The sequence below is a fragment of the Lycium barbarum genome, chromosome 10 (assembly GCF_019175385.1).
Source record: "Lycium barbarum isolate Lr01 chromosome 10, ASM1917538v2, whole genome shotgun sequence".
Lineage (NCBI taxonomy): Eukaryota > Viridiplantae > Streptophyta > Magnoliopsida > Solanales > Solanaceae > Lycium > Lycium barbarum.
In genome coordinates, this window is record NC_083346.1 from 15,449,361 (window position 1) to 15,467,563 (window position 18,203).

An 18,203-nucleotide genomic window follows, 5' to 3' on the forward strand; every position below is an offset into this window, starting at 1 on the left:
GTAGCCTTATCTGTTCGACCACTCTCCACCGGATGATGTTGGCCGAGCTACCTGGGTCAATCAAAATACGTTTAATTTGAGTTTTAAAGATAAAAATAGAAATTACCAATGCATCGTTGTGTGGTTGAATGATGCCTTCTGCGTCCTCGTTGTTGAAAGAGACGGAACCCTCGGGTATGTAATCCCGGCCGTGCTTTTCACACACAGCAGAGACCTTGGTTCGTTTCATCACCGGCCCTCGTGGGGTATCGGTGCCCCCAATTATCATGTTGATTATATGCTGGGGTTTCGCTGGCTCGACCCTTTTATGGGTCTCCCTTTCCTTGTAGTGACCTTTGGCTCTTTCACTCAGCAATTCTCGGAGATGGCCATTCTTCAGTAACCGGGCTACCTCCTCTCTTAACTGGCGATAATCCTCAGTTCTGTGTCCATGGGTTCCATGATATTCACACATCATGTTCGGGTCCCGCTGGCCCAGATCCGATCTTAGAGGTCTCGGCCATCTAACATCCGGAATACGGCCAATGGCCGATATGAGGTCCGAGGTGCTGACGTTGAAGTTGTACTCCGATATCCTCGGCGAATCTTTGTTGCCGGCAGAGCTTCTGGCATCACTCCTGAATGAGAGACCTCGACTGTTCGACGGGTGCTCGACCCGTTTATCACCCCGACCGGAGAAATGGATCGGGCCAACCCTGGATTTCTCCGACCTGAAGCTTGGTTTCTCCGAATGGGAATATGGCTGATACCTTTCCCTCGATGACCTCGCCTCCGGTTCGTAATTTTTCCTTGGTCTCTCAAAACTTTTGTTCATGTTTACTAGCCTTGGGGGAAGCTCGAGTTGGTCATCCTCCACCCGAATCTTCGACTCGTATCGGTTATGGACATCTGCCCATGACACTGCCTTGTATTCCAGCAAGCTTTCCTTTAATTTGAACAAAGCTGTCGAGCTCCGAACATTGAGCCCCTTTGTGAAAGCTTGTGCAGCCCATTCCTCCGGAACCGGGGGGAGCTCCATTCATTCCTTTTGGAACCGGTTGACAAATTCACGTAGTAACTCATCGTCTCTTTGGGCTATACGGAAAATATTCGTCTTCCGATCCTGTACCTATTTGGCTCTGGCGTGCGCTTTTACGAACGCATCGGTGAGCATTTCGAAAGAAGTGATTGAATGCTCGGGCTGATGGTCGTACCAAGTCAATGCTCCTTTTGATAGAGTTTCCCCGAACTTTTTCAGCAACACGGATTCGATTTCATCTTCCTCCATATCATTGCCTTTTATAGTGTAGGCGTATGAGGTCACGTGTTCGTGAGGGTCCGTTGTGCCGTCATATTTTTGGATATCCGGCATTTTAAACCTCTTCGGGATCAATTTCGGAGCCGCACTCGGAGGAAAGGGCCTTTGGATGTACCTCTTTGAATTCGGCCCTTTCAAAATAGGCGGAGCCCCCGGGATTTGATCTACCCGAGAGTTGTATGTTTCCACCCTTTTTCGGTCGAGTCTACTCGCTTCGCCAACGTTTCGAGCATTCTCAGAACCTCGGTGGATGAACCAGCTCCGGACCCATTGCTTTCAACCATCCGTGCCTCATCTCTTTCGGGTTCAGCAACACCCTTCGCCTTCTCCGGGGTCGTTTTATCTCTTCCGTTTTGCAACTGGGCTCTTGCGATTCCCTGTTCAGCAATCGCTGCTCTCTGTTCCTGCAACATTTCAAAAATTAAACATAAGTCAATATTACCATTTGGGGTATCCGGCTCTTTCCGGCCCTGTGTCCGGGACAAAGTAATTGAATTGTGAGTATTTAAAGGGTCAGTGGCCGGCTGGGCGGCATTCTCCTGGTCCACAGTGTTTTGTCAGTTGAGGCCTTCCCTCGAATTAACGCGGTTAGGGTCAGCGGGGTTTGGTAATCCTCGTGGCCCGCTACCTTCATTTTTGGCCACGATCTCGTTGTTGTTGACGTGACCAGATTGCCCACTATTAGCCATTTGGTCCGTTTTTTCAGAGACGAACACAAGATGTTTTTTATTTTGATGGGTAAGATAGAGATCAAGATCGAAGATCACTATTATCCTAGCCCCACGGTGGACGCCAACCTGTTTACCCCAAATTTGGATAATCAATTAAATTTGTGAGTAGGTATAGGATATGTGGTTAAGCTCCAATCTATTTGGTGGAAAAAGGTATGTATGGATATGATATGAAGAGAGTAATAATGATCAGAGATTCGCTATAGATCGATGTATCTATTAATATATGAGTATCACTTAATTGAACAGATCTAAGAGATGAACACAATGAATCTGGACCAAAATCTGATATTGAGAGAGAGATTTGTATATATTTTCTAGTACAAGATGTTCTTGATATGAGAAAGCCAACCCCCTAAAAGTGGGGCAATGACCCCTATTTATAGTATTGCCCCATGGGCTTCATACAACATGAGGCCCCTAAAAAATAAAGAAAAAACTCTGAAATGGATTAGGTTGGCCGTACGGTCTGACACCCGTACGATTGGCGGTTGAACATGCCCCTCGTGTATGTTACTGCAAGTGATGTTTCATTGAAGCAGAATTTCTTAGTTTAAGATAGGGGTGTATTTGCCCTTTTTCAAGAGGTTTGTTTCCTTACTAATACATTTATGTATAGATCTTTGTGACTAATTAAAAAGGCACTTCCAGTATGTAACTACTACTTGACAGTTATACATGCATAGACTAATATACTAAGGGCCTTGGCTTTCATATGAAGAATTCAGTCATATGCTTGTTTATATATCTTTGCAGAGCTAAGTCCAATGAACGATGGAACTGTGAGAAAGAATGATGTTGATGGAGAAACTATATTTCTGGTGTAATGCATTCTGATGCTTAAAATGAGGGTTCCCCTCAACAATAATCACAATCCGTCTGGTCCTAAAGAAGAGTTCTTGTTGTATCTTGAAGTCAATTTGTGTATTCAGTTAAGTTCAATGGCTTTCTATGTGCAGAGTCAAAGTTGCTGCGCTAGCTTGACATTAAGTTAGCTGCAAATTGATCTGGATCTCCGATATATCACCTTTATACTCCAATTGATCCGTTTAAGTCCTCGTGTATTGTGTTATTTTTATCTTTAGATGGGCTTTATTTCTGATACTGGTGCAACTACATTCAGCATCTGCCTAATTGTGAAAGGAGTATAAACCGCACCAACTTTGAAAGGCTTGGTTAACAACATATAGTCACGATGCAATACATGCGCAGTCATGTCCTATGTTAATGATGATGAAGTGGAAAGCGTAGAAGCGGAACAAAGTAAGAAAAAGAGGAGAAAACAAGTGGATGCTGCTGCCGATGAAATAGAATCCACAGGTAAAAAGAAAGAGAAAAGAGGAAGAAGAAAACTGAAGAACAAGTGTTCCAGCAGATACATTGTTAGTATCAACAATTTTGGTATTGGGCATTGGATGGCATGTTTAAGTTGTACAATGATGTCATTAGTCAGTTATTAATGCTTTGTAATGCAATTTAGGATCTGTTAGTTAACAGATGCTTGCTTGATCCTTTTAATCCTACAGTGGATGCTTTATTCTCCTATGATTTTTTTTTGCTAATTATCTTTTACATGTTTTAAGCCATAAGTGATTCCAAGATATAGTGCACCACAGGTGCTGGATTGTTGCCCGTCTTGGTAAAGAGTATTAGGTGGATTGCTTTCACAAACAAAAAACAATTGGCAAGGGTTTCATAGAAACTATGCCCATTCGGGAAAATTTACAAAGAAACTATGCCTTATCCGGCATAACTTCATTAGTCCGGCATAACTTCATTAGAAATGAAATTATTAATGAAGTTATGCTGGATAAGTCAAAGGTTTCATAGAAATTATGCCTATTCGGGCAAAGTTACACATAAATTATGCCTTATCCGGCGTAAATTCATTTCTACAAAACTTATGTCACACAAGGGATACTTTTAGCAAGGTTACATAGAAACTATGCCTTATTCGGCATAGAGAAATGCTCTACATTTCTACATGTGATCACCAAGGTTCGTATCTTGGAACCAGCCTCTCTAATTGCACCAAGCCATGACATATGTGTTTCACATACACATTTATCAATTAAACTATAGTTAAGTGATATGTGTTCTCACTTTGATATGTGTAAGTATTTATCGACTTCAGACACTAGGGTCCGCCTAATGATTGAGATAGAAGTCCCTGTCTCTAGCTAGCCCTGCTAGCTTCTGAGAAGCAAAACTCGTGGTTCCAACTCTTCCCGTGTTGGCTATAATGGTATTGTTGGCATTTTGTTTGAGTCAGCCGGTCTGTCACATGTTACTGTATTGGTCCATCACCAGGCAAAAAAGGGCCACCTTTGAATTCTGCATGCTCATTAGCATACATAGATTATCAAATGAAAATGACAAAGTTTTACTTTTGAGCAACAATGAGTGTTGTTTATCAATTGAAGTTTATGAATGTCAATAGAAGCAGGAGACAGTATGTTGTTTGAAAGGTTGCAAAATATATCAAGAAGGTCTCTATTGATTGTGTGTGAAAGGCTTTAGCCTATGGAAATATTGATTCTTCCAGAAACCAGTAACGCGTAAACATGTCAAACCGATGGTAGATTTATACCAGAGTTATGACAGAATAATAGCAGCAACTATCACTTAAAACACTTGAATTGGCATGAACTTGGTTGTTCTTTCGATTACATCAGTTATATCTAACGATCAAATGCAGTACAACAGAATTAATGCGTTTCTGATGCTATTTAGTATTTAACAGTCATTGCACACGGGGACAACAATTTTTAAGATAATTTCACTATAAATTAATGAGCAAGTAAAATTCTTGTGAAAATAGAGTTTTTGAGGGTTCATACACAAGTCTTGTTCCATTTTTTAACAGTTAGAAGCAAAAGCATGCAATAGGTCCATTCCCCGTTGAAACCTTTGCCTTAAGGCATAACTTCATATTTCAAAGTTAGTCAAGTTAAGCCTTAAGATATAATTTTAGATTAAGTTAAGCCTTAAGGCATAATTTTAGATTCCGAAGTTAGTCAAGTTAGGCCTAAAGGCCTATCTTTAGATTCTAAAATTAGTCAAGTTAAGCCTTAAGGTATAACTTTAGATTCCGAAGTTAGTCAAGTTAGGCCTTAAGGCATACTTTATATTCCAAAGTTAGTCAAGTTAGGCCTTAAGGCATAACTTTAGATTTCAAAGTTAAGCCTTAAGGCATAACTTTATGTTTCAAAGTTAGTCAAGTTAGGCCTTAAGGCATAATTTTAGATTCCGAAGTTAGTCAAGTTAGGCCTTAAGGAATAACTTTAGATTCCGAAGTTAGTCAACTTAGGCCTTAAGGGATAACTTTAGATTCCGAAGTTAGTCAAGTTAGGTCTTAAGGCATAACTTTAAATTCCGAAGTTAGTCAAATGAGACCTCTTAAGGCATAACTTTAGATTCAGAAGTTAGTCAAGTGAGGCCTCTTAAGGCATAACTTTAGAATTCGAAGTTAGTCAAGTTAGGTCTTAAGGTATAACTTTAGATTCTAAAGTTAGTTAAGTTAGGCTCATAACTTTAGATTCCAAAGTTGGTCAAGTTAGTCTTAAGGCTTAACTTTAAATTCCAAAGTTAAGTCAAGTTAGGCACATAACTTTAGATTCCAAAGTTGGTCAAGTTAGTCCTAAGGCTTAATTTTAAATTCCAAAATTAAGTCAAGTTAGGCCTTAAGGCATAACTTTAGATTTCAAAGTTAGTCAAGTTAGAATCTTTATATTACAAAGTTAGTCAAGTCACAAGCTTATCATTTTTGTAACAAAAAAAAAAAGACAAAATTTCATTGGCTGATTCAGTCTTTGTTCACAGAAACACATGAACCCATTTGCTAAAAACACAAAGACCTTTTTGTTACAAATAAAAAAATTAATCCATGTATCGCTATCTCTCTGGGGGCTCTACAAAGACTTTGATAGGAAGTAAAGATTCCTCACATCAAATTGATGAACAACTAGTGATGTTCATTTAACTACCCTAGATTCAAATTGACCAACACAGAACACCAAATTGGGTCATTTGTACAAATGTTTGAATTGGATCTATCACTTCTATAGCTTTAATGATATCATTTTTTCGATTTTCTCCATTTTCTTGTTGTATTTTCAGATTTGTTAGTGAGATTACCTAATTGGTTGGGTAGTTACTAAAGAAACAATTGTTTGGATAATGTCAATGGAAGCTTGAACCGTTATAGGGAAGTTGATGGCGAAATTTGAAATCCACCATTATTGATACTTGGAGCTCCTATGTTTCAAATCTGAAGGAGAAGAGAAGGATGAAGTTGGGAAAGAAGATGAGTTGAAAAAGAAACCTAAGCTCTATGGGATGGAAGGGGTAATTTTGTCTACTTATTATTAACTTAAAGTGTTGAAGGGTAAAAACTAAAACAATGAGATAGGAGGGGTAAAAATTAAAGATCGCCACCTGTTATCACAAAAAATTTTCACGTGTTTGGCCCATGAAAAGGAATCAAGCCCGCACGTAAAGGGGCATGCTGAGAATATAATTAAATAAATAAATGTGTTTTCTCTAATAGCTTAAGCTTTCAAATGAGATGATCACACATTTCAATAACTTTCTATTTATTCTTCTGACGGATGGACTTGAATAAAAAATTCGTTATCATCATAAAGTTTCGTATCAGCCAAAGCTCACGCTAACCTATCAATTTGGAATCAAAGTCTGATATTTTCCTTACATTACTAGCTTGGGAGGTTAAAATATATATTATGATTCTTGCTTTCCAATTGACTGTTTTTGGAATGAAATTAGAGAATGTATAAAGAATCATTACTGAAAATTTTCCATATATAACTGGAACAAAGTTCCACAAACTTTGCACCACATTACTCTTCTAGAGATCAACTCTAATGTATCTTGGCTTTCCCTAGATATACAGGTTTTCAAACCATAGACTGCAATATGCACAATTCAAATGTCAACTCCGGTCTTCACACACCATGACTAGCTGAGAAGCCTCAATATTCAATGACCACATCTTATTAGCCACTTAGGTCTTTGATGTTTCTCTTTCTTTGACCTCAACGTTTTATAAAGTGGTCACAAGATTCTTCAGTATGCAATAATATCTCAATGAGTTTAAGTTATATACACTGGGAAGAAAATTATCCTCACCGAGTACTTACACCAAACTAATAAATTCATGATACGTGTTTGTATATACTTGGTGTTGGTAAGTATTTACCTATACAATGTTAGTGTAAATAACTTTTACACTGTTAAGCCATCTCTATCTATTGTAGCAGGTAATTTATCTTATTTTCAAGAGTACATATCTCATATTCTAAGGAGGATATGTTAGTGTAAAATTCTTTACCGTATAACTTAATACTCTTTCAACAAGAGTGTGGTAAGATGAATGGAAAATCAATGTTTCACCCCTTACCCATAAGAGTTTGCAGCCGTCGTTAGTGCATAATATATGTATCCTAATTATACATAAATTATGCATTGATTATACACATCTGACTACACTGATATATTTGAAGCGGGACACTATACATGTGCAACTAGTGGGCTGTTCTAGTCTCCTTTTCCAGATGGAACATTTTATATTTTTCTGTATGCCCCAGATTATGGAAGGTATCTAGAACAGAATCTTTTACACTGCAGGTAGAACTATTAGCTGAAAAGGAACAAATCTCACTAGGATGTTTATTGTATTAGTTTAGATAAAATATGAACCTTCTTATTATATTAGTTTACACTACTCGCTGTCAGCCAGTTCGGACATCCACCGGTTGTACGTTAATAACTTTTTTTCTTTTTTAATAACGGTATTGTCTCGGCTAGCTTGCACGTACCTTAACTAATTTCACAGGATTACCTCCCCAGCAGAGATTTTGGGTAAATATGTGCACTAAAACTTGGAAAAATGAAAACAAATCACCTACTATTTGCTTCCGATGTCTACCGAGTTGGACATAGCTATAGGGGGAAAAACAAAATGGTAATCAATTGGCTAATTATGATAGCCAGATGCAGAAGACTATTAATATTATTATTACATTTTATGGTTCCTCTGTGTTTGTCTTATTAGTTGTTTGAGACACAGACCAAAATCAGCTACATGTATTATAGAAACTCTATAGCAAGTACTGATATTATTTAAGATATAGTAATATACTACTCTTTCCAACCAAAAAAGGGTAAGATATGAATAGAAAGTACACGGAGAAGATACATATATAATTTAATTTGTTTAAAACAAATCTAAACAACAGAGAAAAGTTAACCTTTAACTACTCAAGAGACAAACCAAGTCCCATGCAGACAGCATGAGAGATATTCTTTCCAAGGGATATGCTGTATATAATAATCAGGAAGTCCAAAATAGGACTACTATGATTATAAACATAGGGAGTCAGTAAAAGATAATGAATTGGAAAGTATTATGCTAGTTGCCAGCCTACTGCGCAACCCTCCTCCGATATTTGGGTTTGAGACCGATAATGTGAGCAAGCTCACACTGACGCAGTTGGGGTTAGAAAAAAAAAATGTTAATAAAACAGAAAAAAACATAGAGAGTACAAGACTACAGTAACTTTTTCTGTTTCCTTCTGTGGTTGTAGTTGGAAAGAAAGGAGCCGCACAACTTCACAAGCAGAGCAATAACATAGAAAGTGACAGATAACAAGAAGACAGCCTAATGGAAATAGATGTAATACCACTAGTGTGGCACTTATATATTGCTGCTAAGTAATAATTTGGATGAAATGGGAGCATTGACACAAGGTTAAATATTTTGATGAGAAAATTCCAAGTGCACCAGTTTAAAGATCCCAAGATAATTCATGGTGTTTGTGCAAACAAAATCTCACATTGGAAGTAGATAAGAAAAGAAGTCACATATATGGTGTAGAGATACTCTGAAACCTTTTGGAGAAACTGTGTGGGATTTATCCGGAGCGGGCAATATCACACCATGTTAAAAGTGTCTTTGGACTGGCTTAGACTAACAAACTGCTATCAAAGACGATAGTACGACTGGACAGGTATGGAGATGGCAGAGAGTAGCTCTCATATTGCCACCCGTGAAGAGATAAGAAACAGGTCCAACGGAGTGTGATGGCGTGAACATGTCAATTTACTACCTTTGCCCGGCCATCTCCAAAGTATGGCATGTGAAGGGCTAAGAAACAAGCCCAACATAGTGTGATAGTGTGGAATGGGTCTGCCCCATCTACTGATTGGTTTACCACATTTACGTGTAGCTTGGAAGCATACACACAAGAAGAAGTTTGTCGGCTTTGGTGGCCATAAATATTCGGGTGAATCTTGGTGATAGGTCATGTGGTATATAGTTTGAGAAAGATTGTTGGGTATGTGAACAAAATCTCATTGGAAGTTGATAAGAAAAGAAAGCTGCATAAAAGGTGTAAAGATACTTCTAGGGGTGTGACGTCTTCAGAAAATAAAAACTTTGTGGACTTCACCCAAAGCAAACAGTATCAGAGACAATGTTAAGAGAGTTAATTTTTGGGCAGGCTTGGTCCAACAACTCATGAGTTAGCCGTTAAAGAAAGATTAGAGTCCCAGCGAGGACGTCAAGAAAAATTTTTCTAGTGGAAACAAATGTTGCAGAAAAATCTGTACAGAACAAACGTCTCCTTTCCAAGTTGGATGGAGGTTCATTGCAGGACAAAGCGGAGAGCTGTGATAGAAGTTAATTAAGGCCAAATATAGTATAGAAGGGGAATGGTACACTGGTCATCTAAATATGCGCTATAGCATGGTTTTAAGGAAACATACCAAGAATTTGTGTAATGAATTCTACTATTTGGCGAAGCTGAAAAGTGGTGATTGCAGAAAGATCTAGTTTTAAGGAAGATAGCTGGTTGGAACCTGCTCATGTTAAAGACACTTCAAGTGAACATTATGGTCTTGCAACTTGTAAGGATGCATCAATGCACAGAATTGAAATGGAATTACATGACTAGGAACTATGACCTGCTTTACTTGGATATCCACATGTGTCTAATGTTGGTCGGGATCTTCAAAGTTACCACGAGGTGTGTGTCAAATCCTCCAAATAAAGGATAAGCTATGAATGAGAAGTACACAGAAAAGACAAAAACAAATCTAAACAGCAAAGTCAACTTCATAGAAGGGAACTGCTGTATGTAATAATCAGTAGTCCAAAATAGAAGGACTACGAATATACACATAGGGAGTAATTAACAAGTTTTAAGCTGGCTGCAAGCCTACCCTTCTCCTTTATCCGGGCTTGAGACCGACAATGTGAGCAAGCTCATACAGGCACATTTGGGTTAGAGACAAAGCATGTTGGTTAAACAGAAACAAACATAGAGAGTACAAGAGTACAGTAACTTTTTCTTTGGTCATAGTTGGGAATAAAGGAGCCGCACAAGCACAAGTGAGCAGTAACATGAGAAGTGACAGAAAACAAGAAGACAGCCTAATGGAAACAAATGTAATGTCACTGCTGTGGCACTTATGTATTGCTAAAGAGTAATAATTTAAGATGAAATGAGGGCATTGACTCAAGGTTCAACATTTTGATAAGACGAAAATCCAATTGCATTAGTTTGAAGTTCCCAAGGTAATTTAGGTTAGTTGTGCGAACGAACTCTCACACTGAAAATCAATACGAAAAACGTGTAGAGATGCTCCTAATGACGTAAGGCCTTCTAAGAAAACCATGTGGAATTAGCTCAATACGGACGGTATCAAACTATGTTAAGATTTTCTTTGGGCAAGTTTAACCCAACAAACCAGTATCAGAGCCGATGGTGCAACTGGACAACTAGGTGGGGAGATGGCGCAGAGTAGCTCTTGTTTTGCCGCCCATGAAGAGCTAAGAAACAAGTCCAACAGAGGGTGATGGTGTAAGTAGGTTGATTCCTTTGCCCATCCATCTCCGAAGTAGCTCTCATGTTGTGGCCTATGAAGAGCTAAGAAACAAGCCCAACAGAGTGTGATAGCGTGGAATGAGTTGATTTAATACTGTTGCCCCGTCTACTGATTGGTTTACTACATTTATATGTAGGTTGGAAACGAACACACAAGAAAAATCCTGTAGGCAATACTCGGATGACGTGGGTGGCATACAGCGAATCTCCAAATAAGACCATGAATCTTTTTGACAAGGAAGACCATAAATCTTGATGATAGGTCATGTGGTACTTAGTTCAACATGGAAGATTATTGGGTATCTGAGCAAAGTCTCAGATTGGAAGTTGATTAGAAAACAAGCTAGATATGAGTTGTAGAGGTACTTCTGATAGTGCGAGGCCTTTTGGAGAAAAACTATGCGGACTTTACCAAAAGCAACCAGTATCAGACCATGTTAAGTGTGTTATTCAGCTGGCTTAGTCTAACAACTCACAACTTTCCTGTGAAAGAAAGAAAAGAGTCCCAACAAAGACGTCAAGTAAAACTTTTCCTGTGGAAACAAATGTTCGGGAGAAACCTAAGGTCACAAAACGAACGTCTCCTATCCAAATTGTATGGAAGTTACAGTGTCGGACAAACCAGAGAGCTACTATATGAGTTAATTAAGGCCAATATTGCATGGAAGGGGAATGGTATGCCGGCCGTCTAAATATACGTTATGGCATGGTTTTAAGGAAACATACTAAGAATTTGTGTATATTTTGTCGTACTGCTTTGAATTGTTTGTCCTTATACCGAGGGTCTACCGGAAACAACTTCTCTACCTCCCAAGGTAGAGGTAAGGCTTGAGTACACTTTGTCCTCCCCAAAGCCCACTTTGTGGGATTTCACTGGGTATGTTGTTGTTGTACTAAGAATTAGTGTAATGAACTATGTAGCTAGGACCCTCCCAAAATGTTGTTGCACCCGTATCAGATCCTCCCAAAAAGCATAGCTTTTGGAAGATCCGACACACACCTAGCTGCATTTTTTAAGAGTCCAAGAAACATAGATAATGAATTCTACTATTTGGTGAAGCTGAAAAGTGGTGATTGCAAAAAGATCAAGTTTTAGGAAGATAGCTGGTTGGACCCTGCTCATATTAAAGACACTTCAACATCATGGTCTTGCAACTTGTTAGGATGTACCAATTGTAGAGAGTAAATATGGAATTACAAGACTAGGAATTATGACCTGGTTTAGTTGGATATCTGCATAGAGGCATGCCTCACTCAAGACAACTTAGAGAAAGGGATTTTAATATTGCGGTAGATGTTATATCAGCTGAAGCTGTGATGAACTGTAGATATCAGTTTCTGCATTGCCATTCAGCTGTTCATTTTGGTGTCTGGTCTTGAACTTTTTTTGGTGTGCAACGCCGACGCCTAAGAATGTTAAGTGTTCCCTGGAAGTTGACAGAGACAGAGAATAAGGAAATCACCAGAATCAATATGGTCACCACTCACGGTACCCTCATGCATTCCATGGACCGACTGAAAGAAATAACTTAGTACAATCTTTTGAAGGAACATCTGATACTGAACATAGTGTAAACTATAGATGCTTACAAACTTTGATTTTCTGGTGCAAATGCACAATATAAATGATTTTGACACATCAATGGACTTCGCTGATCTAAGATTTTCAGAAGGAAGTCTAATCCTGTATAACTTGTCAATCAAAATAATATCTTTGCCTGTAGAATCAGCAGCATTCAAAAGGTAACCAGCCAAAGATGGCTTTACATTAACCAAAAATGGTCAAGAATGGACAATAAAAGAAGCATTCTATAATAGTCACCTCTTAGACTCTATAAAACTGATGCAATTTTTTTGCTCGAAGCAATTACATAGGATGGATTAAGGCCTACATATGTCAATGTATAAATGAAAATGACAATGTTACCTAGAAACTTAAATCTCCAAAACTTTTCGGACTTTGACCGAGAATTTTCTCTGCTGTGGTGTATCTATCTCCATATAAATGGCCACCATACACCTCGACACTTTGATAAATTAAAGAAGGGAAAAAAGGCTTCAACCTGAACTAGTTGTGTTGTTATGAAGAAGAAAGATCTCCTGATCCTAGGTTCACTAGGAAAGCTACATAAGACAAATTTTAAACAAAATGATGTGTTGGATATTCATGCTCATATCCATTATAATCATAGTACAGCCGCTCTCCCTTAGCTATATCACGAAGCGCAACCAAAAGAACGCGACATGCACCATTTACACTGTATCTCACACATTTCAGGTTCTGCTTCTTCTTACCCTCCCTGCAAAAATTGGAATAGTCTCAAGAACAGTAGGTTGGTTATTTTTCAATTTCTATAAGATTTCTTGATATGAAAGGAAAGAGATTCTGAAATTGATTGTCTACAGTTGGTCGAGCATATCACAAAAATCCAAGATTTATGGAGGAGAAAAGATGGATAATGATAGTTTTAGAAGGTAAGAATGAGGCTGCTGGCTTACGGTGAATGGTTATTTATGCCATTAATAAACCGAGAAATGTTTCCACGCTTATCAGGGCAGATAACAAGACTTCTTAATGGATCTCTAGCTAAAAGAAGGGTCATCATGCTATCACAATCATCCTCCTGCCGATTCCTGATATAATCAACATCGCCTGTGTATTCTGCTATTATTGTCAAGTCCTTTATAGGCCCATCAGCTTCTACAGTATAGCTGCATTAATAAGATGCATTAAATTTCATGTGCAAATACAATTCAAACAGACAAGAACAGGACCAGCTCTAAAGGGTAGAAAATAAGGCAGATACCTTAGGCGCTAAAATTTGAGGGCCCCTATTTTTTTAGCAATAATAGGATTACAGTGTTTTTCATATAAAAGGAAAACCTTTTTAGATTGGGAATAAAGTAATATTTGACTTGCTTAATATTTGAGGGGCCTCAGTAGAAATAATTTTTTCAAAATTAAAATTGATAAAATCTTATCAAAGATCAATAACGTCTCAAGAAATATTAAATGGATTGGTAATTGAAAGAGAATTATTAGAAGAAAAGATTATAAGAAATTATTAACAACTTTGCATCTCAAAAAACCTAGAAGAATATACTTCAAATAAAAAATATATTAGTTCTGTTTTTCAAAAAAAAAAAAAGTTTAAGGCCTCCTATTAAATTTTGGCTTTAGGCCACTAATGTGCTTGAGCCACCCCTGGACAAGAAATGCACAAGCAAATGGAGGTAACTAGCCATACCCTTCACGAGAATCAAAAACTACCATGAGAGGAGGGCATTCCCCTCTTTTATACATAGCTCTACACTGCTCCAGAGTTTCAGTATCTTCTTTTGTGAGAACCTGATAAAAAAGGAAAAAGCTGCATGGTGAAGTATGAGCTAACACCTTATAACATTCAAAGACCTATAGAATAGACCAGGAGCAAACCTGCATTCCACCGCTTTCAAACTTGGCCCTGTTAGCAGATTTAGGAGCCATGCCAGGCATGTAAGTTAGCTCATCACTGAATTCCATATTGAGAGCTGTCAGTGCAGAAGCAAGAGATGCCATTTGAACTAGCCTCCGGTGAGGATCTTCTGTCGGAGTAAATGGCACTAGCCTTCTGCGTCTCTTGTGGAAAACTAGTGGTCGCTTCCGACGTTTTCTGATATCTACTGACAATGTCGACAGGGAAGGATGGAAAATAACAACTTAACAATACCTTCTTTTAAAAGTTAAAGGAAAAAAATTTGCTAGCTTGCAATAGATTACAAGTATCTCTTAGCAAATTATATCTAGGGAAACCTCTGAGATTAGAAAACGAATCTACTCACAATAAATTGTATAATATCTTCAATAGAAGTCATAAATTTACATTCTTCGAAACAGAATGACGAAAATTGCAGCATTATAACACGGTATCAGGAAAAGAGAAAAAAAAAAAAAAAAAAAAAGGAGTAACAAGTGTAACTCATCTTAGTTTTGAATGGAATATTGGTACATAGACCTCCCTAGATAAGTGATATAAGAGCAATTTAGACATTATTTGCTAATCTAATGTTTGTGAAAATGGTCTAGTGTAGGATTTATATATAATTGGATACACTACATAGCAATAAGACAACTAAGTAAAAAGATAAAAATGCACCACTGACAAGTAGCTCTTTACTGAAGTGTAGCAACAAAATCATATCAGTGATTGACAAGCATAAGTTCATATTATACCAAACAATTTGTGAGCTGACCAGTGCTATCACACTATATTATTAACTGAAATATGCAAATCATCCTCTTGTTAACAAGGATATATCATCCTTGATAGATTTGGTAAGGTAGTTGCACGAATGCTTCCACCAAGCATAATACTTAGTGGTTTGGTCAAAGCATATATTAATCAACACCAATTAAGCCTCAATCCAAACTAGTTGCCGGATGTGGAAAAACCAGAATGCTCTAGAGACAAGCATATATTGTATTTATACTCTAAAGACAAGCATATTAATTGTTAAGTGTCTTTTAATATATGCAAAAGTATAACTCTATCAAAATGGCAACAGTCGCATTTTAGACATTAAAACATCCAAGAAGGTTTTCTTTTGTCAATTAAACCTTACTTTGCATGAATTTTTTTCTGAAAGCAGAAACCTTTTGTGTTCAAAATCAGGTTTACTCATAAAGTAACATAATGACTAAGTAAGATAAAATTGACCAACCTTAATGTCCAACCAAACGACTTCAAAAAAGGCAAGTAGTGTTATGATGGAGTAATCTGTTAACCTATGGGTTATCCAATTCCAAAGATAACGGTAGCTTATGGTTCATCAAGATAATTCAGTGATTACTCTTTTGTTACTTATTTTGCAAATTACTTTGGATTATAAAATGACATCAGACAAAAAGACAGAAAGACAAATTATTAGCAAAATTCACTTGATCAGAATGATAAAATAATTGTAGAATGCTGTTTCCGCATCAAATTTTGAGATAATCAATGTTGAAGTTATACGTCGCACACTAAGCTCATCGATCCACCAAACTTGAAATTAAAAATAGAAACAAAAGATAAGAATCGGAAAACATTAAACCATATCAAAAGAGCAAGCAGGAAGCAATCTCTGGCAACCAAAACATAAATTGAACAAGATAAAGAGATGATTTTGTGCTTCTTTCAAGCTAATAACGCCTAAAGCTGAGCGACGAGTCCACTGGTAGTTGAATCAAGCGAAGTAGAGACATAAGTACACTATTGATTGATCAAAGAAGCTTAACGACAACTTCCATTCCTAGGCCTGAAGGAAAGAGACGAAAGCAACCCCCTCTTCCATCAAAGGAAGCTAATGGAATTGCATTATAAAAGCATGAATCTTGACCCTAGTGAGGGCAGTCGATGAGAGGAATAGGTGCTTTCAAAAGAATAGGGATATTATTACTTTATTGGAAATAGAGATTTCTTAGGGCTAAGTAGGGATAGATCGACCCATAATGGAATAGTAATATAAAAAGGTCTAAGGCTAATAGCCAGTAGGTCACCGGAAGAATTGATTGCAGTTTCCGCCCTCATCCTTAACTTGCCAGTAAGAAAGTACAGCGGCATCTTAGAATAGCGCTATTTCAAGTGAGAATATTTCCATTTGAAACTCTGAAGGAATATATTGGAAAGCTTTCCTCCTACAATCCTTTTTGAGCTGGCTTCTTTTTGGTAATAGATTAACCGCAACTAACATTTAAGTTCGGAGGGCTTAGATAACTAAACTAGTTTGATCTGTTGTGAGAACCTTCTGTCTCCATTCCGCTCTAAACAAAACTTAGAATTACAAAAATACATAGACATCAACGAATCCACTCGAAACAAAATTTAGAAGTATAACAAAAAGTACATAGACGTCAACCAAAACACCAACATTTGATTGTGTTTACATAACCTATCCGCTATAAAGATCACGTCTTTTGATCAAATACCTTGTGCAGATGTACATTTTACCACCATTTGACTCTCTTTCTGAATCCGAAAGAAATCAACAATCTTCTTTTGCGAAAAACCTAAAAACCCACAAAAAAAAAAAAAAAAACATAATCAATAAAGTACCCTTTTTATCACTTGCATGATCACACTGTCTATGTTGCAAACACCCATGTCGGATCATTCAAAAATGCACTATTTTTAGATATCCGACACGCACCCCTCAGCATTTTTGAAGAGTCCGAGCAAACATAGCACATAGTTGCACTATACAAAATACCTCAAAAAACACAATCATGCATTATATTTTCATAATTCACATTAAATTTTTTATTAATTTGTTTTTTTTAATTAATTTGTTCATACTTTTGATAGTACGATGTTGATCAGCAGAGCAATGAGGACAATGCCAGGTTCCAATAGGTACACGAACTACTATAGGCCTTAAACACAACATATGAAACCCTTTGTTACATTCATCACACAGTAACAACTCCTCCGCCCTTTCACCTGACCCACATTGCTCACACACAACCACGCCGTAATCCTCCCCTCCGCTGACGTCATCTCCGCCGTCATCGCCGTCGCTGTCCGGCGACAACTCGACGCGCTTCGCTACCTTCATGATCTCAATCATAGACCTGAATTTCTTCTGCGGCGGAGACACCGGCCGTGGACGGCGGCAGCAGCTGAGCTTCCGGTGAGCTACCGGCCTCGATAATTGCGCCGGCGACGGCGATGATGCTGAGCTGGACGGAGCCATTGTGAAATGTGGTGAGGACAAGAATTGGAAATAAATTGTTGCTTTGAGGTTGAATTGGGAATAAATTATTACTTCTCTGTTTAATTTAATGTACTACTACTATACTGTTAGGCTTTTTTTTTTGTTTTTTATATTTTGTTGCAGAGAGTGTTGGAACAAAAGAAGAACCCGAAAACGGAAAAGAAGTCCCCAAAGAGATGATACCCACCCACCCACGTAAACCACCCTACCCTGCAACCCCTCTAGGGGTAGCGGGAAAGTAGGTGTTACGTTAGATGACGTGGAGAGAGATGATTGCTAAAGGCTAATGTGCACCGTTTGAGTGCACGGAATTTAATGTGTGCACTGTTGGGTGTTTCTAGTTTCTACACATTATCTAGCCGTTCAACGGGGTTTTAGGCTGCTTTAGGCTTTAGAGAAAAGAACGGGGTAAGAGTGATAGTTTTGACATTTTTAGGGGAGCTTAATGTAGTTCGAGTAACGTTTTATATGGATATTTGAGCAAGTTCTTGGGTTGCAAATAGGTCCAATTTGATAAACTAGCAACATACCAATAAA

General features: G+C 37.9%; 1 protein-coding gene across 2 annotated transcripts; it reads right to left on the reverse strand.

Moving 5' to 3' along the window:
* Positions 1-12,599: 12,599 nt before the first annotated feature.
* On the reverse strand, positions 12,600-18,041 carry LOC132614972 (probable Histone-lysine N-methyltransferase ATXR5). 2 transcript variants are annotated; one of them, XM_060329528.1, is made up of 6 exons: positions 17,249-18,041; positions 16,882-16,962; positions 14,371-14,597; positions 14,183-14,283; positions 13,434-13,646; positions 12,600-13,234 (listed from the first exon to the last, which is right to left on the reverse strand). In XM_060329528.1, the coding sequence occupies exons 1-6, from the start codon at positions 17,643-17,645 to the stop codon at positions 13,075-13,077; spliced, it is 1,179 nt and encodes a 392-aa protein (XP_060185511.1). In that variant the 5' UTR covers positions 17,646-18,041; the 3' UTR covers positions 12,600-13,074. The 2 variants fall into 2 exon arrangements, with proteins under 2 accessions (XP_060185511.1, XP_060185512.1); XM_060329529.1 differs by having other exon boundaries at positions 14,371-14,594; positions 17,249-18,039.
* Between the last annotated feature and the right edge of the window lie 162 nt (positions 18,042-18,203).

Coding starts and splice junctions, on each gene's coding strand:
- LOC132614972 (XM_060329528.1), bottom strand. CDS start 17,645: ATGGCTCCGTCCAGCTCAGCATCATCGCCGTCGCCGGCGCAATTATCG. Junction 16,963..17,248: donor TCAACATCGTACTATCAAAA/GTATGAACAAAT, acceptor GTGGGTTTTTAG/GTTTTTCGCAAAAGAAGATT. Junction 14,598..16,881: donor AAAATGTACATCTGCACAAG/GTATTTGATCAA, acceptor CGACATTGTCAG/TAGATATCAGAAAACGTCGG.